We start from the raw sequence: 27,836 nt of genomic DNA, 5'->3' as shown, positions 1-27,836 counted from the left end.
GTTTTCAGCCTGATTTCTCTATCTTAAATCTCTTAAAAGTTTTACTGGAAAAAATGGCCCAATAGAAAGAAAAACCAAATTCACTAACCATGGTGGTCCATGCCTTTAACCGCAACACTTTGGGGCAGAGACAGGTAGTTCTCAGTGAAGGAGGCCCAAATAGGCATACCCCGGCCAGCAAGAACTACACAGTCAGACTTTGTCAGAGAAAGAACAAAGAAAAAAAGAAGAAAGAGAGGGGGAAGGAGGGAAAGAAAGAGGGGGAAAAAAGAAAAACCAAATCACTTTTTAACATATATAGGCTGCACAATGATAACTGGTTTCACACAGTGACACCAAAATCCATGAAAACAGCAAAGTCTTCTGGAAAAACACGAGCACAGCCACGGAAGACTATTTTCTAGTAAGTCTTGTATCACAAAGGTTCAAATCACAGCTGAAGTTTTACTGTGCAGTGTCTCGATATTCTTCCTGACACATGGAACCCAGCTGTATTTCCAAACAGAAAACCAGAGGGGAACCTCCTGCCTCCCTTCTTATTTGGAGATTGGGAGACTGAGTGAAACCTTAAGGCAAAAGAGGGCAATGAGGTTAACTGAAGAAAAAATATAATTATGGGAAGGATATACTAGAGTGTTAGATAGGAATTGGAGGCACTGACATAAACTCATTTGCTTTTTTTGACATATAAAAATGTGGATTTCTGCACAAACCCATGCACTTCTTAGCTTTTTCACTATAACAGCATGGGCACATGCAGTGCCATTCCTGGATTTGCAATGTTATTCTCTAAATAAAAGGAACTTCTAAGAGAATGGGCATTGTAAACCTGGGCCAGGGATGTCAGATAAACATTCTCTTGCTGTGCTAGTGAGTTAAGAAAACACTTGAGGAGGGTGGAAGATCCATCAAAAGAAATAATGAGCCAGAATGAGATGGGAGAAAAAGGCCACACTGACTCTACAAGCCACACTGTTGTCAGTAAGTATACAGCAAAGTCTGTTTACAGTGGACACTCAGCTAATAAACACTGACTGTGAAAAGAGAGGGTAAAAAGAAACACCTTTGGCTACCTGACAGGATTAACATGAATCAGGCAACAATTACAGAGGTAAAAAATGTGATAACGAAATAATTTATCATATCTGAATATTTGTTCAAAGAAACTGATTTTGTAGTGGAGAACCAGAGACACTGTTTTAACCAAGTGATAGAAGCATTGCTACTGCTGACAAGGGGGTACACACTTCTAATCCCAGCACCCAGGAGGCAAAGGTGGCGAGTCTCTGGGAGTTTGAAGCCAGCCTGGTTAATACATGAGAAAACAAAACCTAAAACCACCAGGACAGGTCTATGTCATATGCCACCTGTGAAGACGCACAGAAATAAAATTAAACTGTGTCATTTCTGTGAATTTGTAAACTAAAAAGCCAACCATAAGGAAATGGCCAGCAGAGGGCTGAAAACTATTTCTCTATTTTACTAGGAATACTCAGGAAAAGAGAGATGACCTGGGCAGACCTGGTAACCCCGCGGCCAGGACATTAAGGCCTTTGTCTACGGAATGCTTGTAGTAGCGTGTTTAGTAGTACCGACTTTATACAATTGTCTGTGGGAGAGAAATCTGAAATTCATGAGCCTGTGGGATATCCCTTTTAAAATCATTGTATAAATTAATAACCAAACTATAAAACAGAACTTTCATGTCTGAAATAGCTCGCTTCTGCCACACACTGCTGGACACAGAGAACCTGTATTAAACTAGACGAGTTTCAACATAAAAAGTATCTAGTAAGCACCACAGACTACAGTCTCAAACCTGATCTCAACTCATAAGCAAAATTTTAGTATGGAACTCTGTTGACTGAGGTTCTGACTTAATAACCCATTCACATACTCTCATCTATGAACGGCAGAGAAGGATAGAGACTGTTCACTGCTGAGAAGACAAGCCATCAAAATACAATATAACCTTGGATTCTGGACAAGAGACAGAGAGGCTCTTCTTTCCCAGTTTAACTGTGGAGAGCTTTACAGTGACACTCAAAGATGTATGAACAGACCCAGGCACTGTGGGCGTCTGTCTTGATGTCAAAGTCCTTATTCTGATAGGTAATTATAGGAGTCATATTAGCACCTTAGGGTTCCTCGTTCCCGCAATTCACTGTAATGTAACTAAGACACAATCTCTATAAATAAGAAATGGCAACAAAGTGTGGTAAAATGCTAACAAGTAGGATATCTGAGGACCGGATTTTTCAAAAATAGTCTACACTATTTTCAAACTTTTCCAGGAATTTTAAACAATTTCAAATTAAGGTGAACACCTAAGAGAAAGAAACACTAGAGGGGAGAAGATGAACTGCATGAAGATGGAGTCAGGGGAAAGACTGTTTGTTTACTTACCTTTTGGACTCAGCACTGGAGGAAGGCTGAAGAAATTCTCTGCTACAAATGGAACCTCTGAATTCTCCAATTACTGACAGGGTAATTTTACGCAAGCTTCCATAGAAGAGCTCAATGTCATTAGGCCTCTGAGGAAGATCACACACTGAAAAAAAAAACCACGCTTTCAAACACATAAATCCTCACACAAGCACGGAACAGACAAATAGCCGTAGTATCTCCTTAGGTCTGGGTAGGAAGTACCTCAATTATTAATACCACTGACTGGAGAGACCATCTACCATCAGAGATGACAAAATCTGAACCAAGATGTAAACCATCATCTTTGCCACTCTGGGTCCTCTGTAAGTGAATGCACTTCTCCGAGCTTTAGCTTTCCTTAGCAATGTTCTATCTCAGAGGTACTGTAAACAGTTTCCAAGATACATGGCGAGAAGGCACCATTCTCCTTCTTCAGGTTAGCTAAATTTCCAGAGTGACACTTTGAGGTAGGTATTATGAGGTACATATTTAAGAGGAGGAATTTGAGAAACAAAAAGGTTAAGGGCAAGTTTCATAGTTAAGCAAATCGAGAAACTAATCACTAAATATTTCTAGATTAATAAAAGTGTGTACATCATAAACATTTTTAGGTTAGGCTTCATATATGGATGTATATATATGTGTGTGTATGTGTGTGTGTATATATATATATATATATATATATATATATAATCTGTATATATGTATATATACATGAAACTTTAGAGTGTATTTCGTTCAATCATTCTTTAAAAGCTATGTATTTTAAATGAAATTCATAAACTAACAGTAAATTGTTTTGTTTTTCCTGAGTCAGAATCTCGTGTAGCCTAGACTGGTCTTGTACTTCTGACCCTCTAACTCCACTCCCCAATGCTTGCAAGACATTTATCACAATGCCACGCAGTAAATTTAAATTTATAACAACTATGCTATGACTATAAATTATGAGGATAGGTTATTTATTACCCACTTTGTAAGAGACCAAGACAAGTATTTATAACAGTGATTATGTCCAAACAGATGTCACTAACATAATCACAGAGTTCTGCAACCTTCTCACAGGCAATATATGGCATCCATCAACACAACCAGGTGGGACTGTGTCTATTCACACCACAGAACACCTCAATGTACACCATATTCTGATGTCCAGAAAGCTGGTCAAAGTCCCAACTCACACCACCTTAGATGAGTGATCTTGAAAGTTATTTGCCAAAACATCTCTTCTCACCACACATTTCTTCAGTTTCTGGACCAGGAGCTACCCTGAAGCTTTGTTCCTCATCCTGGTCCATCTTCTCCATTGTGTCTACATTTCTCGTTCTTCAAATTATTATTCAACAGTCAACTCATTCTCAGTGACTGGCCCTTCTCTGTGCCTCCCCATTTTACGGCATAAAAAATATGTATGCATTTCTGCAGAGTTTGTATGTCTTAGTACATTTATTCCGTGTGGATAATTAAACACAATTAAACATCTGAATGTTCCTCTCAAGTGAGACTAAGAATCCAGGCTAGTGCTCTGAATGTCTATCTAGGATTTTTTTTTTTTTGGACACCACTACATCTCTAAACACCATCATGAAGCCTAAAACAATATGAACCCGAGTGTAATAATGGCCCACATCCTTCTTCCACTTATGAGCCTGAGATCTAGATACTTTACCGATATCTAAAATATTTATAAAGCAAAACAACTCTCCCATCTTCCATCTGATTTGCAAAACAACTCTTACAGAGATAACAAACCAGAAGGAAACTGAACTCACTGATGTGGTTGTTCAAAGTCAGAGGCTCAGACTCAGAAGGACACCATATCCAAAGGAAAGTCCTTCCTGTTCTCACTCCATGCCTAGCTAACACCACAAGCGACCCAAACATCAAGGCTGTCACACTCTCACCTTCATCAATTAGAGGCTCATCCTGAAATGCCTCAGTGAAGTCGATGTGCTGTAGCACACTGTGTTCTGGAAGGATCTGCTTTAGGATTCCTGGTTTATGCAACAGAGCTCTGCCAGAAAAGATTTTTATTCACTTCATGTACAAAGTAACCTAAACCAGATTTTAATTACTTGGCAAACCCCACTAACAGCAGGGTACATTCATACATAGATCATATATCTTAAATAATAAAATGAGTACTGTTCAGAGCCAAATCTGCTTTACAAGTTCAGCTTAAATGGTAGTGGAATCATTAATTTTAGTTCAATAGTATCAAAGTAGGGGCCCTTTAATGTAAGAGTAGAAAGAGAATTGGATTCTTTCCAGGGCTTATCTTGTCATTATTGTAACAATTTGGTCAAAGAACTTGCCTCAGTGAGGAGAAAAGAACAATAAAAAACTGTTTGTGGAAATATTTACGTAACCACTTAACTACTATAAAAATAGGCGCCTTCCAGAGAGTCTTTACAGTGAGAAATAAACTATTCAAGGCCTCTGTAATTCTCAGACGTTCACAAACAAAGGACATTTCAGTACATAAGTTTATGGTAAATAGAAGTTATGAAACAATACACTGGGGTTATTTGTTTGTTATTTTCTTTTTATGTTTCAGAATAGAGAAGGGGAAAAAGGAAATATGACTATGTCCTGTCTCCAAATTATTCTAAAATAAGAAGCCGGGTTGAAGAGGCTTGGTAGTACACACCTGTAATCACAACATTCAAGGTGGCAGAGGCAGGTGAATCTCTGAGTTCAAAGCCAGCCTGGTCTATACAGGACAGACAGGGCTATGTAGAGAGACCCTGTCTCAAAAAAAGAAAAGAAAAGATAAAAAATAAAAACAAGGCCGGGCGTGGTGGCGCACGCCTTTAATCCCAGCACTCGGGAAGCAGAGGCAGGCGGATTTCTGAGTTCGAGGCCAGCCTGGTCTACAAAGTGAGTTCCAGGACAGCCAGGGCTACACAGAGAAACCCTGTCTCAAAAAACCAAAAAAAACAAAAACAAAAAAGGAAGCCAGGTTCAAAGCATCACAGAGTAGTCATCGCTCTCAATGTGAGTTTGAGTTTCATCTATCTTGTACTTAAGTTCTTTAGCCCTAAAACCTCCATTTTGCAACAAGAAGCATCCAGAACTTAACACATAATAATGCATCAATATTTTAATCATACTTGACCTAGAAAAATATTCCAAACTTTACAACTCTATATATTAAATCACATAAATATTGGATATATCAAATTTTATAAAGTATCTATAAAGTAAACCATGCACACATTTCTAAAATATAATGATCCTTTCTAGGAACTTATAGCCTTCCTAGAAATAGTCTAAGGTAACCATGTAGGTTTATATAATATAATCTGGGGTAGGAAAAGCATGATGTAGTGTGCTCTAAGTATGTAGGAGCAGTGTGAAGCATGATGGGCCTATTGGATAAGGAAAAAGCATCCATATGTCAAAAAAGAAGTCAGAATGTAGAAAACACATTAATGTTTCCTCCAAGTATCTCAACTCACATGATGCCAACTTACGAGCCACACAAATTTGAACAATGTTTTTCTTTATCTATCCTTTGACTGATAAATAGTGAGGTGTGTTCACCAGTCAGCTCCCAACACTGTCTATGGCAAGTTCTACCTTCGACACTGCTGTCTGGAGATTTCATCACCGCCAAGCACGTAGACAGTTAACAGCTCTGTTGCTGGGTTTTCGCCATTCTTTCTGCTTGATGGATTGTACACTAAAGTAATATGCTGGTACAACAAAAAGAAAAGCAGGAGTATGAATATTCAGTATTTTTCCTTAGTAAGTTATCTCACTCTGGATAAACAGTCCTACGACACTAAGGAGACCACAGACAGAATACTTGAACACTCAGAAGGCAGAAACTGGCCAGTCTCTGAGGACAAGGCCAGCCTGGTCAACAGTTCCAGGATCGCCAGGGCTACACAGAGAAACTCTCATCAAGGAAGGGAAGGGAAGGGGGAAGGGAAGGGGGAAGGGAAGGGGGAAGGGAAGGGGGAAGGGAAGGGGGAAGGGAAGGAAATAAATAAATATGTACAGCAGCTCTTCCAGAAAGACTAGAGTCTTCTATTCCAACTCCCTCCCAGCACGATTTTATACTTGGCCATAAAATACTAATTAATATTAATCAAAATATAACTTTATTTTTTAAGGCAGATATTGTATACTTACTTGTTGGGTTCTTTCCTTAAGTACAAATTTATCTGGAAAAATCCTCAATACTTTAGGATCCAGCAAAACTTTTCTTTGAGAATCTTTAAAACATACTGCTCTAACAAAGGCTGCTCTGGAGCCAGTGTTGCGAATAGAAAAAACAACTTTACTTTCTTTGCCAGGAATTAAGTCATTCATTGTTATCAAGTAACTGTCAGATAATTTCTTAACATCTTCTAAAATAAGATTACTTGTTCCTCCATATCCAGACAGAGGTATCTAAAAAATAAAAAATACACACATCCCCAATTATTTTTATATAATAAAGCATAAAATTTAATTACAGTCAAAAGAAAACATGGATTTAATACAATTAAAGTTTCTAGTGTTTGTATCCTTGAGCTAGCAATGACATGTATGTGCATGTGTATGTGCATACGTATAGACATTTGTAAAGGAAATACAAACAGCACTTCCATTAACCTTCTGACTGCATAAAGAACAGTCATTTCCTGGTACATAACTCAAGCTTAACCAAAGAACAATAATATGCTTCACCTAACAAATGAGTGCAAGCATAGCTATACTAGTAATATTGTAATTTATTTTGAAATGCCTAAAAACATAAATGTACTGGTAAGCGGTCAGCTGTGTGGTAAAATTGTAGAATGTAATGGTAATGGTAATGTAATTACTTCTCTGTAATTCAAAAACTTTTCATAATAGAGTACTTTAGGAGAAATATAATTATTTCCTTTCTCCAAATTATTCTACAATAATTAAGAAGGCAGGTTTCATTGTGCTCGGTGGTACACACCTGTAATCACAGCACTCAGGGAGGCAAAGGCAGGTGAATCAATGAGTTCAAAGCCAGCCTGGTCTACACAGGACAGCCAGGGCTATGCTATTATCTCAGTGTTTTGCAAGAGCTACTGTCAGAGAGAAGCCTGCAAACAAAACTAAACTGAGGACTGATTCTCAAAACTCCAGGCAAGTGAGCGAACTGGATCCTGAAACTGAAGCCAGGTTTGAGAGATACTTGCTGCCGTTTTCAATAGGAGCTGGGCCTTCTAAACAAGGAGAGCCTACAGACAGCTTCTTTATAATGGAAGTAAGGAAAGCATTTACCTTGCTGTAAAGTTACTTTCTATGCTGGTCAACAGAAATCTCTAAAACTTACTTTTCACAGGTTCCAAATAGTCCATTGAGAATATGGAAAAATCAACAATTGATTTTGATTTGCCTTATGCACCTACCTAATGGAAACCACACATAACACTAAAGCTTGCACCAGGAGAAGACATGGAAAAAAGAGTTGCCATCTCTGAAGCAGACTGCAGCTCCTTGCTAGACAGTCAATTTGCTGGCACACTGAGCTTGGACACCCAGCTTGAGAACTGTAAGGAGTAAATGTTTAAGAATTATCAGGTGTGGGGCTGGAGAGATGGCTCGACAGTTAAGAGCACTGGCTGCTCTTCCAGAGGACCAAGGTTCAACTCCCAGCACCATGTGGAGGCTCACAGCAGTCAGTAACTCTAGTTCCAGGAGATGCCTCACCCTCTTCTGGTATCCACAGGCACTGTACACACATGGTTCAGAGACATGCAGGTAAAACATTCCTACACATAACACAATAAAATAATTATCTAGCTTGTGGTATTTGTTGTTTATAATGGACCAAACGGGCTAAGACAATATTTTGCTGAGTTAACCTGGATACTGTTAGGTATGTTTCAAATTTCTCAAGCAGAAATGAAACTTTAAAAGCATTAGGATTGCTTTTTATATGAACCTCACAATGGTTGCTTATAATGACTTGATAATTGTTCAATATTTTTTTAAATCTATAACTTAGAAAAATCAGAATACATGTTTACCACAATATTAGAGCAATGGTTATAACTTCATGGGAGAGAAACAGCAGTGAACTCCTCTTACCATAAACTTAATGCCTGGCTGAGAGCGACTTCCAAGTTGCTTGATTTCCAGTTTAGCCAACATGCAAGACAATCGAGTAGGTGCAAATAACACAGAGATTACAAAGTCCTCTCCGGGGCACATCCTGATCTCACAATTGCTGCTCAGTCGCTCCTCTGAGCCAAAAGTGTTCTGAATCTACAATTGAAAAACAATCACTGTATAAACTCAAACACTAGCACAGATGAAACACGCATAAATACAAACTCTTACAGTTAGTCTCAGAGTATGAAAGATGGCTTGGCCATTAGGAGCACTGCTATTGCAGAGGACCCAGGATTAGTTCCCAGTGCCTACATGGGACTCCCAAGCCTCTGTAACTCCAGTCCCAGAGAATCTGACACCTTCTTCTGAACTCTATGAACACCAGGTATACACATGTTGCATAAACATACATGCAGGCAAAACACTCATACATGTAAAACAAAATTTAAAAATCTTTAAAATCTATAAACAAACAAAAAAGAGTTGGTCTGAATATGGAGACAGCCTAGTCATAGAGAGCTTACCTAGCATGTATAAGACCCTGGGTTCCATCCCCAGGGCTGCAAAAAACAGATATAAAAGTACTTGGTCTGGGTTCAGTGCAGTGGTATATACCTATATATCAGCGTTTGGGCGGCAGAGGCAGGTAGATCGCTGTAAGTTCAAGGCCAGGCTGGTCTACATATCGAATCCCAGCCAGCCAGAGCTACATAGTGAGAGCAATCTAGACAAATTAAACAACAAATGGTCTACATATATTGAGTGTTCTGTACTCATAAAAAACAACAAACAGAAGCCAAAACATATGTAGTGGTACAGGCCTGTGGGAGGCCAGTAGGATCATGAAATTTAGGCCAGCATTGGCTATACAATGAAACCCTGCTGCATAAACAAAACACAATGGTTTTTTAAAAAGTGTTTAAATCAGACAAAACAAAGATCAGAGTACGAACCTGAAAGCAATCCTGATCTTGTCCTTTGATAAATAGTCGCAAATTTTGGGCTGTAGTTGTAGAACTGTTTCTTAAAGCTAGTTTCTGGAGCCTAAAAACAATTACATATTTTAACTGTCTTTTTTTTTCTATGGATACTGCTACAGTGACAAACACAAAGCCAACTAAGCCTGACCATGGTGTGTAGATAGGATGATTGTACAGGCCACTTTAATAGACTAGAATCATCTCTCCACAATTATGGGATTTGTTTCTTAAAACATAAAGCTCATCCTATTAAGGTTTATCTTAACAAGGGAAGGGTTTTAGTTTAGTATCTCTGATTTATACACTATATGTATGTGTGTGTGTGTATATATATATATATACACACACACACATACATATACAGGAATATATACACACATACATAACATATATAGTGTAGAATATATACATTCTATACTATATATTTATATATATTTTTACAGTGTAGAATATGTATATATTCTACACTATAAAAAGTCTATCGATGTTACTGGAGAAAGTCTCAGGTCTTTAATAGAGCTGCAATTCTTTGCTCAGTCTTGCTTTCAGAGAAACGAGCGGTCAGAGCTACCAGGCTTTATTTGTACAACATGGCCCTTCAGCAGATTGTTGAATTCACTCTACTTTTTAAAGACATTAGAATGTAAGTGGATATATAAATAGCAGGTTGCTAGTATGAAAAACCCTGCGTCTCTGAAATTATTTCCTCTCTTCACTTACTACAAAATAAATGTAGAGATCCCTGTTGTGCTCAGCAAAGGAAAACCATTGTCACTTAACTTGAAGTCTGTTCTAAGTATTTACCAACTGGATTGTGCTCTCCCTAAACAAGATACAGTGCCTTTAGTATCTTCTTTCTTACTTTCCATAAAGGAGCTCTCATACTCTTAACAGACTCAGAGCCTAAAAACATAAAAGGCACTTTGAGATGCATTTTAAAAATCAGACATAAATTTTTATAATTTTTTAAAAATTTTGATTCATCATCAAGAAGATTAAGCAAATATATTACAGCTTTATCTCAAATCTAAAAAGAATACTACAGTCATGTTTAACATCTGAGAAAATAACATTAGGGAATTAGACAACAGACTCTCAGTCCTCTTAGCTGGTCGTGTGACTACTTACTGTGTCCTGCCGAGAGGGACACCACCCCAAGTCAGAAACTGCTTATTGGACAGTATCAGTGGGATATCTGAGCAGTGAGGCCCAGGTGGCAGAGGTTTACTCCCAGAAGAAATGACTTCACCTCGTAACACCACTTCATACTGAGGTCCTAACGGCTGCACAAATATTATCAGGATCCTATCCAGAGAAGAAAAGAGGAGTCGAGTGTCCCACTGTCAGCTCTTTACAGCCTATCCACTCCCTTTGTCCAAGCAACAGAGTTTGTGATGAAAACCGTATGTTCCAGGGGACAGACCACACAAAAGCGACAATCACAATAAGGTCTGCATGGTAGCACAGAGACGTTTCTTGAGGAATTTGGGAAGAGTTGACAGGAGCACGGTTGAGGACAAGTACTTAACTAGTGACCCCTTTTCCACAGGATTCTAGTAATAAACTCCCCAGACATGGGCATTCTGCACTCCACACTGGGGAGAAGCAGTGTGTGTGTCTCCGTGGGTACTTCTGAGGCATATACTAAGCTAGCTCCACACAGTCAAGTTCAAACACAAACAACAATGATATTCTGACTGAAAATGACTAGTAACTTAGAGGTCAAAGTCACAGGTCCTGAAGGAGACCTGGGAAGAATTATAAAGCAATAAATAAAAAAACAAAGTAAAGAATTTTCGGAGAGGAATACCATATTATAATTATGCTATATTATTATTTTTGTCAAAGTATACCAGAAATAGAAATTTTAAACTTTGATTTAGTTGGTTTAAGAGAAGCCTTGCACTGACAAAATAGAAAAGATGGGCAGTGAGATTATTCATAAATTACATATGTGTACATAGACTGTACGTGCATGTTCTCTCACACACACACACACACACACAGACGAAAGGAGTTACTGAAAAGATTAAAGCCCAGCTGTATGACGTAAAGCGTGTATTAGGTGACATACCTGCACGTGAGTGAGAAACTGATAAGCAAGGTCATTATGAACATTTTCCGTTACCTTTGCTCACAGGCTTTGGAATCCTTTGGTGTAAAGGAAACTGTAACTTCATGTTCTTCTCCAGGTTTAAGAAACAAACTCTCTGGGTCCACTGAAAACTGACTTCCTTGTTCAGCGACCTAAGCAATTACAAAGCCACAACGTAACTCAGGCAAGCAAACTCTCCCTCAGGTGTCCTTGTATTGTACTGTGTGCCTTTGCTAGTTTTTAGATTTTTTTTTTTCTTCAGGCTCACCTTAAACTCAAAGATCCACCTGCCTCTCTGTCCGCCTCTGCCTACCAAGTACTGAGATTAAAGGCATGTGCTGCTACCACTACCCAGCTATTTTTAGATTTTAAATTTATGTATGTTAAATGCTTTGCCAACATGTATCCATGTGCACCATGGTGCATGCAGTGCCCACAGAGGCCAGAAGAAAGCGTGAGATTTCTGAGAACTGGAGAGAAGTGTGAGCTGCCATGAAGGTGCTGGGAACAAACATGGATCCTCTGAAAGAGCAGCAGATGCCTTTAACTACTGAGCCATCTCCCCAGCACCTCATGAGTCCTCCTTATTAACCAGGCTATGCTGCTGCTCTTTCTTCTTGCTCTTTACAATCCTAACTTGTCTTACTCGTTTTCTTTCCTCCTCCCTCCTCCCTTTCAAATCTGCCTCCTACCCCATCTCCATTGCTGACAGCTGACCTTCACTCACCTAAGGATCTCAGAAATAAAACTATATGCACAGACTATTCTTTTCTAATTATCATGGATGCCACACAAACTTCTCAGCAACTATTCAAGAATTCTTATATTCAAGCATTAGGCTTCAGCATTAACCATAACATATACTTCAGGATAGTGTGACTCTCAATTTTTACAACACTGTTGGTAATTCTTAGCTTAATTCTCACAGCATCCTGACAAGGTTGCCTACAGAACGGCCACTGGAAAGTAAGGGACGCAAATACTACCGTACTTTTGCAGACATTCTTACCTTGATATCTAGATAAACTTCAATATTCCCAGCATTTTTCAAAGGCAGGGGATGCTTTGTTGAGGAATTCACATCAGCCAACAAATACATAGTCTGCAGGGAAAATGCATTCAAAAAGTTGTCACAACTAAAGGACTATCAACCTGGACACAAGAGTATAGCAGCAGAGAGGAGATGAGGCTACCTGCAAGTCCCGAGGGGCATGGATCCTAGCTACTCCTGCTCGTGCTCGGAGGGCTACACTTCTCAGAACAGGAATAGGGTTTGGGCTGTCCACTTCTATATCCACTCTGGCCAAGAATTCTTCTGCTGAGCCTAGAATTTCTATAAAAGTTTACTTTTTTAGTTCAGTAAACATATCCCAAATCTCACCAGTCATCCAAAAGCATGTCTTTAGGGATCCAGAGAAAATTCAGGAACCAGGGAAATGGCTTAGTGGGTAAAAGTAACTGCCATGCAAGTCTGATGACCTGAGTATGATTCTCAGAACCCATATAAAGGTAGAAGGAGGAAAACAAACAATGTCACACAATTGTTCACTGACCTTCACACACATGCCCACAGACATACACAGTATTAATACATTAAACAAATTAAAAGGAAACCTCAGTTAAGGCTTTTAAAACAATCTGTACTGGCTGGTTTTGTGTGCCAACCTGACACAAGCTGGAGTTATCAGAGAAAGGAGCCTCAGTTAAGGAAATGCCTCCATGAGATCCAGCTGTAACGCATTTCCTCAATTAGTGATGGGGGGGAGAGGAGAGCAGACAATTGTGAATGGTACCATCCCTGGGCTGGTGGTCCTATGAGAAGGCATGCTGAGCAAGCCTGGGGGAGTTGGGGGGTGGGGGAGATCAGTCCAGTAAGAACATCCCTCCATGGACTCTGCCATCAGCTCCTGCCCCCAGGTTCCTGCCTGTGTGAGTTCCAGTCCTGACTTCCTTTGGTGATGAACAGCAATGTGGAAGTGTAAGCCAAATAAACCCTTTCCTCCCCAACTTGCTTCTTGGTCATGGTGTTTGATTTCAGGAATAGAAACCCTAGATATGACTAGAGAGATAGGTGGAGAGGAAATGAGTTTTCTTCAGCCCTCACTTAGGTTTGACCCAAAATATCATGCCATCTTCCCCATTTTCCAAACAACATAAAATTCTTGGCAATAGCTTAAAATACTGTCATTTTCATTAACAAAGTAAACTGTAAATTTGAAGTTAAATTATAGGATAATTACACACACACACACGTATGATACCTGAAGTGAGGAGTTTCTTTGGGCTATGGAAAATAACCCAAACTATCAAAACTTCTGGATCCTATAAAATGAAAAGCAAAATTTTAGTGTATGTTAAGACTGAAATCCCAATGAGCTAAAAGTAGCTTGAAACTTCACTCCTAAGCCAGTTTTGTTTTTAAACTGATTCAACTTACCTTTCCGTCGTAACTGGCAGGCATCACGTGACTGACTACGGACGGGGCTGCTAGCTGAGCAGTAAGGTCAGCATACGGAGCAGCTTTCAGAGACGCATGGATGGGCTCTTTGGAAAACGTGAAACAGCGCCAAGCTACGGCATTCTGTTCAGGACACAAAGTCAGTTCAGCAAAGGCGGAGCAGTCTAGGTGTTAACAGGCTCTCTAGCAGTATAATTTACTTTTACAAGGAAAAATTAACCAAGAATATTAGCACTGCCTATAATTTCAAATCAATATACTCTGTAGGTAGTCTCTAATTCGAGGTTAGTACTTACAGCATTAATAATCAATCTGATTGGCACAGTAGCGTGTGTCCTATTTATTAGCTTGAGTGGGAGAGCTTTCCAGCCTTCGTAGGTCAAGTCACCAAAATCCAGAACACCTTTCTTCTTTGTTTCTACCTAAGTATGAAGAAATAACTGAGTGAGAAAAAGCAATCTATTATTAATGAATTATCTCACCTACTGCTTCTTTTAGCCACAGTTAAGAGTCAGCATAAACTTAGACCTAAGTTTTCCCATTCTATTGTCCGTTTTATTTTATTATTATGTACAGAACTAAGAGTTAAAGTCTTCTTTTAAAGAAGGCCACATATCCAAGTACACTACAGAATAAGGCAAAGTGGCTACTGCTACTCTGAAAAGACGATTAGATCGTAAGCTGGAACCAACCTCCTTTAACTAGTTCTATCATTAGGTTTTAACTAGTTCTACCGTTAGGTTAACTCCTTAGTTCTTTTCTCAACTTCATAAGATCTTGGTATACTTCAGATTCAGTCTGATTGGAGCCGGGTGTGGTGGCGCACACCTTTAATCCCAGCACTTGGGAGGCAGAGGCAGGTGAGTTTGAGGCCAGCCTGGTCTACAGAGTGAGTTCCAGGACAGCCAGGGCTACACAGAGAAACCCTGTCTCGAAAAACAAAACAAAAACAAAAAGTTAAAAATGAGTGTATATGGTGTAATCAACTGATTTGTCTTTAACATTAGAGAACAACCTACAAATTGGGTGAGATTTTACACAGTATTTAAAATGTATAAACTTTTCTTTTATAGTTTATGGAACTACAAGGAAATAAAAGATATATCAGCACATGCGAGCTGAATTCCACAATGGACAATGAAGGTCAAGAGGTCCAAGACAGTTGAGGTTCGACACTCTCCAAAAGGTAGTATGTTTTAGGCTCCTGTGGGTAGGGCAAAACTGGAATAAAATGTAAACACCATACATAAAGTCCTGAAATTCAGTGTCCTTTCTAGGTATATTGCTTTTAAAACCACCTGAAAATTCTGTCCTGATGTTCAAAAAAACAACAGGGAACCTTCCCAGGGATAGGTACATTTCAAAAGACTGTTAGCACGAACATCAGAGTCTGAGTCTAGGCCACACCAGCACTGGCATGGAGCTCCAGCTGAGACGCACAGAGCCTTTCATGCCTTCTTTGCATTTCCACAACATGCTCTTGGGATAATAAAGACACATGAAAAGGAAGGAAAAAAAATTGGCTGAATTTTAAAGAGACATTGTAGCAAAAAGATGTTAAAAGAAACTGGAATCCAAACAAAAGAGAAATGACAGAAAGATCAGCCCTGGTCAAATCAGACTTTAAACAAAAAGGATGAAAGAACCGCCCATTTTCAGTCCCAGCTTCTAAGACAGCAACTCAATCGGCCTAGTGTGCGCTGCCTTACACCTACCTACAGTCCTTCTCAAAGTTCACACATATTGACACTGGCATTTCTGAGCTTGCCAGGTGAGGACAGTAGGCCCCTTAGTTTACGACCCAACACAGCCCCACAATGCAAAGTAAGCACTGATGGAAGCCACTGGTGACATGACATGGCAACCTGAAATACTGTGCAGTCATCATTTTTCCCATCTGCTAGAAAATGCAAGCTGCTCAAAGGGCAAGTCCAAGCCTCACACACGGGATGCACTGACCTGCAGGAAACTACAAGCATTCTCTCAGGGCTTCTTAACAGTATCTCAACTGTTTTTGAAGGCAAAAATTGAGATGTTTGTAGACATTTCTGGTTGTTACAACTAGGGAAAGGGACAGTAACTGGTTTCTAATGGGCAGTGGTCAGGGAGAAAGCTGTGCATTCTACATTGCCCTTGTATCAATAGTTTTAAAAGTTGAAAACCTAGACCTAGCAAATGGCAAACACAGCAGAGCTGATGGAGTTCTTAAGACCATGTCCAAGTTCATTTCCTTCTCCCTCTCTAACAGAATAAACTGCTGAATTTATTCCCTTTGAAAGCATGAACTATGGAAAATCTCTGAAAGAGTCTCTTCGGTCCAATCTCTCAAGAAGGCCGCCTGGCCCTTCACTCACCCACCACACCTCTGGCTTAAACTATAAGTCACTATGTCTTTACACAATTAAGTGATAAATAACAAATTAACCAAGAGCCTGCATCTCAACAGGTACATCACCTAATTAATGGTTATTATCCCAACATGGGATGACGAAAGAGAGGAGGAAGAGGAAGAAAGGAACCACTGGAACTTTGCTAAGTATGTATACAAAAGAAATCATAGAAAAATAGCTTAATGTTATACTCTATAATCCTCTTAGTAAGTCTATTCATAGTTCCTATTTAAACAAAACAAAACAGTAGTTTCAAACCTTGGAATAAGAAAATAGGGCTTGAGCCGGGCGTGGTGGCGCATGCCTTTAATCCCAGCACTCGGAGGCAGAGGCAGGCGGAGTTCTGAGTTCGAGGCCAGCCTGGTCTACAGAGTGAGTTCCAGGACAGCCAGGGCTACACAGAGAAACCCTGTCTCAAAAAACCAAAAAAAAAAAAAAAAGAAAAAGAAAAAGAAAATAGGGCTTATCGAAAGATGGCCTAATCGGCCATCACTGGAAAGAGAGGCCCATTGGACTTGCAAACTTTATATGCCCCAATATAGGGGAATGCCAGGGTCAAAAGAATGGGAATGGGTGGGTAGGGAAGTGGGGGGCGCTATGGGGGACTTTTGGGATAGCATTGGAAATGTAATTGAGGAAAATATGTAATAAAAAATATTAAAAATTAAAAAAAAAAAGAAAATAGGGCTTAATGAAGTGCATGTCTTTAATCCCAGCATTAGTGAGGCAGAGGCAGGTAGATATTTAGGCCATCTTGGTCTATGAAGTAAGGGTCTGTATTAAAGAAAAAAAAAAAAGGAAGGAAGGAAGAGAGGAAGAGAGGGAGAGAGGGATGGATGGAGGGAGAGAGGGAGGGACTAAGATTTAGCTTGAAACACTGTGACAAATCTGCCCACAAATTCTTCCATTACTAAACCATCAGCAAGTGAGACTCATTTACAAATAGTTACCTCGATAACAGGGGTTTCAGCAATGGCAGTGAGAGTGACTCTGCTTCCCAGAGCCTCTGCCTGCCCTATTGTGTCAGCATCCGCTGAAAACGACCAAGAAGCAACACTGAACGTGCATCTGAAAATCCCAGAATTTGTGGGGATAAAAAGAATTTTTATCTCTTCTGTGGCATGAGGTCTTATCACAACTTTATTCTTGAAAACTAAACAGGTCTGTGTTGAAAGATCCACCTGTAAATAGACCATGGAAGTATGTTAGAAATGGATTCACCTTTCAAGGTTAATCATCTAGTTTAAGATTCTTTTTCAAACTATGAAATCTAGACGTTCATTACATGTTTAAAAAAAACAAACAAAAAAAAAACACTCTTGTAACTCATTAATTGAAAGATATAAGTCCAAAAGCAAAAAGCTTTTTGATGGCTGGTAAGAACTTGTAGGTAACAGGTAATTAATACCAAACTTAACCACTTGAGTTTGACCCCTGGAACTCACAAGGTAAAGGAGAACCAATGTCTACAAGTTGACCTCTGACCTCCACACCTGCACTACGGTATGCATATACCCACCCGAATCTATACGTGAAAACGAATCCATTCTCACTACGAAAGAACTACACCCAGCCCTTTACTCTTCTGAAAAGACCACCCACACAGAAGTCATTCTCAGCCCCGGAAGCCTGTCTAGGATAGGATTCTATTTCTACACGCTGGGTCAAATCTCACCTTCCACCTACAATGCCTTCTGCCAGTTATTTTATTTTATCTCATTAAATGATCTGATTACAGATGAGGAAAGTAAGAGACAGAACACAGATGTGATAGTTAATGCTGTCAACTACAAAAGTGCCCTAGCAGGTAGGCGGGTCTCTGGATGGCCTGAGGAGATTGCCTTCATTTATTTCTTCTTTTGCCGTGGGAGGACCCACACTGAAGGTGGTGCCGCTCCCTGTCTGCGGTTCTGGACTACATGAAAGAGAGTTGAGTGGCGGCATGCAGCCAGTGCTCTTCACTTGCACATTATGAATATGATGCAGCCAGCCAGCTACTTCAAGCTCCTACTGCCCTGACTGCTGCCATGATGGACCACACCCTTGGACTGTGAACCAAAATAAACCCTTTCTCTACTAAGTTGTTCTAGTCAAGAGTATTTTACCAAACAACGGGAAAAGAAGCTAACATAGAGACAATGTTATTTTACCAGGTAAATAAGGTTAGTGAGAGGAAAAAGAGAGAAGACCCAGGCAGCGTTGGCTGCCAAGTAGCAGTAACAAAGTGTGCGCCCGTCACAGCAGGACTTGCTGACCCTGTTCCCACCTCCCCTCACAACTTAGACATCAGAGTGAAGAAAGATTTATCATCTCTTCAGAGCAGCTGGAGTTGGTTACTGTGAGGTCCTTGCTAGACATTAAAGCTACTCTTTCCATGAATTTCAAAAGTTCATGAGAAAATTAACAGATAAATTAGTGATATCCCTGCAACCAAATGAAGATCAGGCCCAAATAAGTGCCTTAGTTCTTATCTTTCCTTTCCTGATACATTACAATAGTTTATAGTCAATAGCGCTCTATTTCTAAGCACCCAAGGATTAAAATAATAGTGCTAAAGGCAAATTAACATGGGTTTATAAATGAGAAATAATGATTAATAAGTATTAGAACTGATGAAAAATGTAAAATATATTTAGATGTCTTACAATGTAAATGCTGTTACAACAAGGGGCTTAAAAAAGACCGTGGTGGCGCACGCCTTTAATCCCAGCAAAACAAAAAACAAACAAACAAAAAAAGACCATGATCCAAAATTGTTCATTTAGGTTCATTCAAGTTCTATGTGAGCAGCAAAGATGTAAAGAGCAGGGGGGGTTGGGGGGGTGGAGGGGAAGCTGGGCATAATAATGCCTGCATATTAAATCCTAGCACACTTTGGAGGTGGAAATCAGGGGATCAAAAGTCTAAAGTCATCCTTGGGTACTTGGCAAGTCTGAGCTGGCCAGAGATACATGACCAAGCCTCACAACAAACAAAGAAAATGAATTAACTGCATCCCACATGTGTCTGCTATATGTACTGGCTCTGAACATACCCACCATTTATAAACAGGAAATAAGAGACTCATATTTGTATTTCAATGTGTGTTAGAGAGACGGGAACAGCACAGACATAAGCAAGGGAGTGAAAAGGCCAGGCAAGGTGGTATACACATATTAATTATCCTAGCACTTGGAAGGTAAACACTAGAGGATAACCAAAATAAAATCATGGGCAGTCTGATATACATAGCAAGCTGCAGGCCAGGTAGGGCTACATAGGTAGTCTGTTCAGAAATAAAAAGAAACAAAAGCAAAAGGAGGCCAGTAGGATGATTCTGTGAGTAGAGGCTCTTGAGCTCACGCTCACGATGTGGCCACCCATGCAATAGCGGTGGCACGACTGCTAGCAGGGAATAACCACTGTCAGACTGAAATTGAGACCCCTTAAAAAAAGGAAATCCACACCAGGTACTGTAAGCCAGATAAACTCATTAGGACGGAGGTCCTAAGCCCTCCTGGGAGAACTCACTACACTGTTTAGCTTAGCTAAACATGGGACCAAACTACACGCTAAACATTCAGGTTTAAAACCCAGAGACAAATGTTATCTTCAGCCTTACTCGGGGCAACTTTTCTTTGCAGAAAACTGTGATAAATGCAAAGATTCATGGCTGTTCAAGGTGCTCAGAATAAAAGATAGCTGAGTTCTCAGCCCTAAACAGAAAAGACATTTATACCAACCCTTCTAAGGTTCTGGGAATCTTATAATAGAGGAAGCAGGAAAGAAAGGTAACCGGTGGGAAGAAAGGCTGAAAACTACCACCTTCCAGGCATGCCGCTGCAAACCTGACCTCACAGCAGCTGAGGTTGCCTGGACTGGGCCTGCATAAGACTGGCTACCAAGGCCAATCATGAATTGGGGAGGGAGGTCTTCATGGGGTCCTCCTTTCCCTGCTCAACTATTATTGGCTCCCCATAGATTCATTCCTTAGCTGCATACCCAGCCATGAGCCTTACACATATCAATGGATAGTTCTAAACCTGTGGTCACAAGCCATTCGGCTAACACCAGTGAATCACACACAAAACAAAAATGAATATAGGAAAGGGACTTGCAAGGGGAAAGAGAATGACAACGTGAGAGGAAGACGAAAGAAGGAGGGCAGACAGTGACCAGGGTGGATAGTGCACATGTAGAATCATATATCAAAGAATAGTTTAATACTTAAAAAAACAAAAACTTCAAAAGGGTGACTAGAGAGATGTCTCATGGCTAAGAACGCTCCTGCCATAGATTGGAGTTCAGGTCTCTGCACCCACATAACTGCTCAAAGCTGTCTGTAACCCATGGTCCAAAGGATCTGAAACCCTCTTCTGTCCTCTGTGAGCAATGCATAGTTTTGGTGCACAGACAGACAGACAGACAAAGCACTCACATGCATAAAAATAAATAAACCTTAAAAAACTTTCAAAGGAAAAATTTAACCACTTAGAAAAAGGGAGAGAAGAGGGGTGGCTTTGGAGTAGTTAGGGAGACAGGGGCTACAATACACAGTCTGTGTGTACGGCCAAAGGACACCAAAGGACAAAAGTCATTAACATTCATAGAGAGAAACTCTTGTAAGTAACACCTGTCAATAAAAAAGCTGATGGCCAATGAGCTGAGGCAGGGGATAGGAAGTAGGAGAGTGGCAGGAAGAGTGAGGCTTCTAGGAAAGAGAGAGAGAATAAAAGGAGATGGAAGTAAACCTGCAGGGGACTGAACTCAGGATAGATGAGAAAGAGGCTGAAGGAACCAGTGGGTCAGGGCTGAAGGAGTGGTAACTAACCATGCAAAGACTTAGAAGAGTTTAAATGGGTCAAATAAGTTACATGTGAGTCAGGGAAGGAGCCAAAGCTATGGCCTAGGCATTTAATAATAAATAGTCTCAGAGTTGTCGTTACGGGAACAGGAACTGGGAGGAAAAATGGATTCATTTATTTTTAACCAAAGTACAACAGTGAAGCCCAATGAGAAGACACAGGAAACTCACCTTCTCGCCATTCACCCAGACACTGAGAACTCTGATGCTGACTTGCAGCCAGTGTTCAGTGGGGTTGAGGACACTGAGAAGGGTCTGTGAAGCAATGCCTACACAGCAAGCGTGAGGGAACCTCAGCTCCTCGGGCACTCTGGCATTCCCTGTATAGAGGAAGACAGATCGCAAGTTACACTAAACCTCTGACTGCAAGAATCAATGGTTAAAAGGAAGTGGTTACACAGGATTCCTGATTTTACCCAAGAGCTATAGAATAAATGCCCCAAGTGTAAGAATCCTTGACACAAAAGGTCACAGTGGGAGCTACTAACAACACAAGCTGTTGTACAGCTTTGGGAAAAAGAACGCAACACAAATAAAACTAAGCAAACTCAGCGAGTTTACAGACAGCTCTTTGTTGTTGCTGTCAGTCTGGCCCTTTCTCCCTCCCAGGTTTTAAGGCACTGACAGGTGAGGAGGAGCTCCAGAGGCTCTGCTTCCAGTGAGCCTGGCTACAGCGGCTTCCCAGAGCTGTCTGTCCCTCTGTCCCTCTCCTCTCACTCAGGTGGGCTGTATGCACACTCCCCAGCTCCACGGAGCCAATGTCTGCCATCAGTAGAGGAGGCTGTGGATGAGAGCAGAGCCCTGCTCCTCACTACCATCATGTCACCCTCATGAGGAACCAGTGGAGGGTAACTCATTCTGGGAAACTGTCCTATAGAGGACATTTCCTAATTAGGAGAAAAGCAAAATCTAGAACAGAGGAAAAAAACATAGGGACAAGACCTAGGAAACTACCAGCATACAATTAACTGTTGTTCTAAGCCAACTTCAGTAACCCCTTCAGAGAAACATTCTGAAGCTCTCAATAAAAGACGAAGGAAGAGCTTATTATAAGATATAACCCAAAATAAACTGTGTGATACAGGCCTATAACCCAATCACTTGGAGGGGGAGACACAAAGATCGAAAGCTCAAGGTCATTTTCCCTACATAGTAAGTGTAAGGTCAACCTGATATCCTGTGTCTTTAAATAGGAAAAAAATAAATAACTAAAGGGAGGGGCTGGAGAGCTGGCTCAGCAGTTAAGAGAACTTGCTGCTCCACAGCGAGGACCTAAGTCAGATTCCAGCATGCAGACCAGGCAGCTCACAACCACTTGCAACTCCAGCTCCACAAGATCCAGTATCCTCTTTTAGCCTCTGTGGGCACTTGCACATGTATGTGTGCATACACTCATAAAGACACACATACATAAGTAAATCTTAAAGATTAAAAAAAATTAAAGAAATTAATTCCGAAAACCATTTCTTTAGAAAAAAAAAAAAACCTAGCTTTGTGGACCCATTTGAAAAGAAATCAACTTTTAGGTAGTAACAACAAGCAATACTAGAGAAGAAAATGCATCTTACCAAATGCAGGCATCATCCCTGAGTCCCGTGGTTCAGTTTCACAGTTTGTACCCACAGACTGCACAGGAAATGGCTTTGCTATACTAAGCAAGTTCTGGTGTGCAGCAGTAGAACACAGGTTGTAAAGAGAAGAGGGAGCCATCAATCCAGAGGCAAGACTTGGTCCTAAGTACAGCCCAGAAGCCACATGCTCTGGTGCAACAGGAGCATACGGAGAATACCCTGAAATCCCACAGACCTGCATGCCTGCATGGCACTGTGACAAGGTGGCATTCCCAGATGAAGAGACTGGCCCCAAATACTGTGGGGCCCCAGGAGCTATGTATAGAGAATGCCCAGTCCAGAGGGCAGGACACACAGCAGGCTGGTTCTGCACCTTAGCAACAGAAGCATGAGCTGAAATGTGGGGTGCAGGACTGTGCTGGTTTCCAGAGGCACCCAGATTAGGAACCTGGCTGTTAGAGTCACTGCTCGCAGTTGACAGACAAGTAGATGATGATCTCTGACCTTGATCCACAGTCTTCTGGATCAATTCAGGGAGGTTCGGCCCAGACTGGTGGTTTAGAGCTGGCTTGTTCAGGAGAGCTTGGCCAATCAGATCCTGCTCACTGGAGCCAGATGTTGAATCCATCATCTTACCAGCTTCCAAAGGTTCCCTACTTTCAGAAGAACTATCTTGACTGGATGTAAAGTTAGGTTCTCCATCTTCAAATCTGTTCCTCAGAGAAGGAGTTTCTCTCATGTTTGCTAAACCAGATTTACTCTGGATAGCACACGGCACTGATACTTTTTCTGCACTCTGACCTGGAATTTTGTCTCTTGGTTTCTCCACAGCTTGTTCCCCTGGTGGAGTAGGACTGGCTCGGACAATTGTGCTACTCAGCTCACTGGTGAGATCACTCTGAATGTGACAAATTGTTTCTTTAATAATCCATTAAGGAATTAAACAAAATATAACAGATTCAAACAATGCTGGTATAAAGCTCAATGTGAAATCTACATGGTCTCCTGAAACACAGAGTGCACAAAGAAAAATCCCAGCCTCCTGTCTATATTGTTTGGTAGCTTGTCTGCCCCTTAATCTTTTTTTTTTTAATCTATTTTTCTTTAATTAGATATTTTCCTTATTTACGTTTCAAATGTTATCCCCTTTCCTAGTTTCCTCTCCGAAAATCACCTAGCCTCCCTCCCCCCTGCTCCCCAACCCACCCACTCCCTATACTGGGGCATAGAACCTTCACAGGACCAAGGGACTCTTCTCCCATTGATGGCCAACTAGACCATCCTCTACTACATCTCCAGCTGGAGCCATGAGTCCTACCATGTGTACGTTTTGGTTGGTGGTTTAGTCCCTGGGAGCTCAGGGGTACTGGTTAGTTCATATTGTTGGTCCACCTATAGGGCTGCAGACCCCTTCAGCTCCTTGGGTACTTTCTCTAGCTCCTTCATTGGGGGTCCTGTGTTCCATCCAATAAATTACTGTGAGCATCCACTTTTTTTTTTTTTTTTTTTTTTTTTTAGCTTTTGGAGAAAGGGTTTCTCTGTATAGCCCTGGCTGTCCTGGAACTCACTTTGTAGACCAGGCTGGCCTCGAACTCAGAAATCTGCCTGCCTTTGCCTACCAAGTGCTGGGATTAAAGGCGTGTGCCACTACGCCCAGCGAGCATCCACTTTTATATTTGCTAGGCACTGGCAGAGCCTCTCAGGAGACAGCAATATCAGGCTTCTGTCAGCAGGCTCATGTTGGCATCTGCCTAGTGTCTGGGTTTGGTAGTTGTTTATGGGATAGATTCCCAGGTGGGGCAGTCTCTGGAAGGTCATTCCTTCAGTCTCTGCTCTGAACTTTGTCTCTGTAACTCCTTCTATGGGGATTTTGTTCCCCCTTCTAAGAAGGATCAAAGTATCCACACTACACTATAATATGCTTCAAAGTTAAACATCCTAATTTGTGCGAACACTAAGCCTTCTCTAATTTGTAAGCTAATTATTTTTTATTATTTCCTCATAATGTACAACCTGAGGAATAAGAGCTATAGATCTGCAAGACGAACAGTCTAAAACTAACCCCCGGCATACATTTAACTCTCACTTACTACTTTTGGTTGCACTGGAAATTACTCCCAAGCCAAAGCTTTAAAAACAAAGATATAAAGAGAGACCAGATTACTGGTCAATTACTAATAGTAACAAAAAATATGTCCTCATGGATTAAATTACTACGTGATAAGCACTGACTTCACAGCACAAGCCTTCACAAAGGTGAAAATGATGTGAGCAGAGCGGGCTAGCAAGCTAAGAAAGTAGAGAGGTTGCCAGGCCCCAGCATTTAGCAGTTAAACACTGTTCGAGAAAAGAGACTCAGGGGACAGGGGACAGGAATGGATTATTTATACTAAAGATATATATCAAAAGCTTATGGAATCCTACTGCTTTGTAAGCTAATTAAAAATGTAAGCTTATTTTAAAAGGAGTTTGACTGCATGGGTGAACAATGCTTTCTCTAGAAGATAAGGGTTTGAAAATTCCAGTGCCAGGTTAGAATCCCTTCCTATGAGCTAACAGTCAGGGAGACCCGAAAGATCCCCAAAACAACATGGCTACTGCCACTGCTTTTGGCTGCTCACCATAACTAGATGGTAAGAACCTATTACTGCAGACACAACACACTTTGGTTGCAGAGCACAGGGAAATCAAGCTAGACCTAACCTAGAAACTTCCTCCCTGTTGAAGATGTTACGCCGATCCCAGGAGAAAGTCCTCAGGCTTGCACAGTGGGGTCCTATCTGCGACAGTGCTCATCTGCCAAGACGGAAGAACTCATGGGGCAACAGTGGCCTAACAGTTATTGGGGTAACTAAATGCTTTCTAACTGCATCTGAGGGCTGCTCCAAGGGAAGGAAGTCAGACCTGATACTGTAATCCTGGTCAAACACCCGTGGCTAGGGAGGTCACAGACCTAAGGGAACCTACTACTAGTGTTCTGCTAAAAGGACATGTTGTCAAAGGGCCTCCTGAATATTTATGTTTACAGCTGTAGATCAATGCTGCTCTCAGCCTTGGTCAAAGATACTTCTTTTCAAGTGGGCAGGAGCCAGGGTAGAGACACAGGTACAAATACATACACACATTAATTCATTCTAAAGACACACAACAGCAACACGAAAGTTGAACAGTCTGAGTCAAGCATCACTACTTCCTTTGGTCTCAAAGCCTTATTAAAGAGACAGTCCAAGTGCCACCCACCTTGTGGTCCTCTGAGCTTTCATCAGCAGCTGTGACAGGAAAGGTATTTTCCTGTTCAGATACGTAAGTCAGCCTGCTCATGTCAGCATGGGAACATGCCAACTCAGACAACTCACTCTCTAAGTGGGGTCTCTGGTGGTAAGCTGAATCAAGAGACTCCAGAACACATCTGAAAGAAAAATGCAAGCATGGTGTTAGATTTGTCTAAGCAAAGGCCACTCCTGCCTATCCACAAGCTTGAGGAAACTCACCCACAAACTTACTATCTTTAATGAAAAAGATCAGTTATATTCCTGCTATTGACCTAGCTGGTAAGCTACCGTTGAAGAAAAGGTTGCCTCGGTTTCATTAGTAAATACCACATACAGACAGGTAGCAACTAATTATTCATTCAATACAAAAGTATTGAGTACCTGACAAACAGCAGTTAATAAAACCATTAAAAAAAAATCCCTATCCTCAAAAGAGCAAAAGCAGCACAGAAAATGGCACAGGTGAGGCAATCCCATGTGAAAACAGATAAAGTGGATGCCGTTTGTTTGAACAGCTAAGCAGCAGCACCTAGGAAAAGCTCACTGACTCAGACGCTCTGGATGTGAGAAATGCATCCAGAAAGCAAAGAAAACTAGTGATAAATATAAAGCATTTCATAAAAGGTCTATTTATGATAATAAAGTGGGAAACTTAAATGCTGTACAAGATGAACTAAGGCATGGCACAAGCATACAACAAAACACCCTTAACACCCAAAAACCATGCTGTGAGGCCTGCGGATATAGCTCAATGCAGAATGCTTGTTCTCATTGCTAATGTATAACAAAAACAAACACCCTAAACCATCATGCTGAATACTGTCCTGTGGCTCAGAAAGATACTCACACTATATTAAGTTAAAAAAAAAATCCAAGCCGGGCGTGGTGGCGCACGCCTTTAATTCCAGCACTCGGGAGGCAGAGGCAGGCGGATTTCTGAGTTCGAGGCCAGCCTGGTCCACAAAGTGAGTTCCAGAACAGCCAGGGCTATACAAAGAAACCCTGTCTCGAAAAAACAAACAACAACAACAACAACAAAAAAAAAATCCAGGGGGCTGGAGAGATGGCTCAGAGGTTAAAAGCACTGACTGCTCTTCGGAAGGTCCTGAGTTCAAATCCCAGCAACCACATGGTGGCTCACAACCATTCATAACAAGACCTGGCACCCTCTTCGGGAGTGTCTGAAGACAACTACAGTGTACTTACATATAATAAATAAATAAATCTTAAAAAAAAAAAATCCAATGGATAAAGCTAAGAATGTGGCACAGTTGTAGATCATGCTAAAAAAAAAAACAAAAACAAAATGTGGGTATCTATTACTAGGATCCATACAAAATAAAATAAATAAAAAAGTAAAATGATAAAGCAGCCTTTGATATGAAACCCACATCTATTTAACACACGCACACACACACTGGTGTTACTTCTAGCTTATTCTGTTGTTCATCAGCCACATCAGAGCCGTTAGCCCAAATCTGGGAAGAAAAGGAGAAAGGGAGGTCTTGCTTCGATGGCTCAGCAAGTAAAGGAAAGGTGCTGCTGCCAACCCCTACGACCTCGTTTCATTCCCCCAGGGCTCACATGGTAGGAGGAGAAAACCAGCCTCTACAGATGGTCCTCTGATCCCTACACACACTGAGCCATGTGCACCTCATGAATGTGAGTACAGTCACCACAGACCCACAGATAAGTGTAATTTTAAAATGTATTCCA

The 27,836-nt window shown here is 40.9% G+C and overlaps 1 protein-coding gene across 2 annotated transcripts in view; it reads right to left on the bottom strand.

The window, feature by feature from the left end:
• The window catches only part of Cep192 (centrosomal protein 192), an 89,603-nt gene that overhangs the window by 19,628 nt on the left and 42,139 nt on the right, over window positions 1-27,836 (bottom strand). For both annotated transcript variants that reach the window (XM_029471872.2, XM_029471874.2), the window contains exons 19-35: window positions 26,089-26,257; window positions 22,846-23,746; window positions 21,449-21,597; window positions 17,385-17,615; window positions 14,341-14,466; window positions 14,024-14,167; window positions 13,848-13,908; window positions 12,780-12,919; window positions 12,596-12,688; window positions 11,620-11,738; window positions 10,620-10,796; window positions 9,465-9,555; window positions 8,488-8,664; window positions 6,568-6,828; window positions 6,010-6,125; window positions 4,332-4,441; window positions 2,407-2,551 (exon numbers count right to left, since the gene is read on the bottom strand). In XM_029471872.2, coding sequence (XP_029327732.1) covers window positions 2,407-2,551; window positions 4,332-4,441; window positions 6,010-6,125; window positions 6,568-6,828; window positions 8,488-8,664; window positions 9,465-9,555; window positions 10,620-10,796; window positions 11,620-11,738; window positions 12,596-12,688; window positions 12,780-12,919; window positions 13,848-13,908; window positions 14,024-14,167; window positions 14,341-14,466; window positions 17,385-17,615; window positions 21,449-21,597; window positions 22,846-23,746; window positions 26,089-26,257 — 3,210 coding nt within the window. The remainder of the gene's footprint in view (window positions 1-2,406; window positions 2,552-4,331; window positions 4,442-6,009; window positions 6,126-6,567; window positions 6,829-8,487; window positions 8,665-9,464; window positions 9,556-10,619; window positions 10,797-11,619; window positions 11,739-12,595; window positions 12,689-12,779; window positions 12,920-13,847; window positions 13,909-14,023; window positions 14,168-14,340; window positions 14,467-17,384; window positions 17,616-21,448; window positions 21,598-22,845; window positions 23,747-26,088; window positions 26,258-27,836) is intronic.

Source organism: Mus caroli, unplaced genomic scaffold, assembly GCF_978045245.1.
Source record: "Mus caroli unplaced genomic scaffold, Mus_caroli_1 scaffold_19, whole genome shotgun sequence".
Lineage (NCBI taxonomy): Eukaryota > Metazoa > Chordata > Mammalia > Rodentia > Muridae > Mus > Mus caroli.
This window is presented reverse-complemented; position numbering and strand designations above follow the sequence as displayed.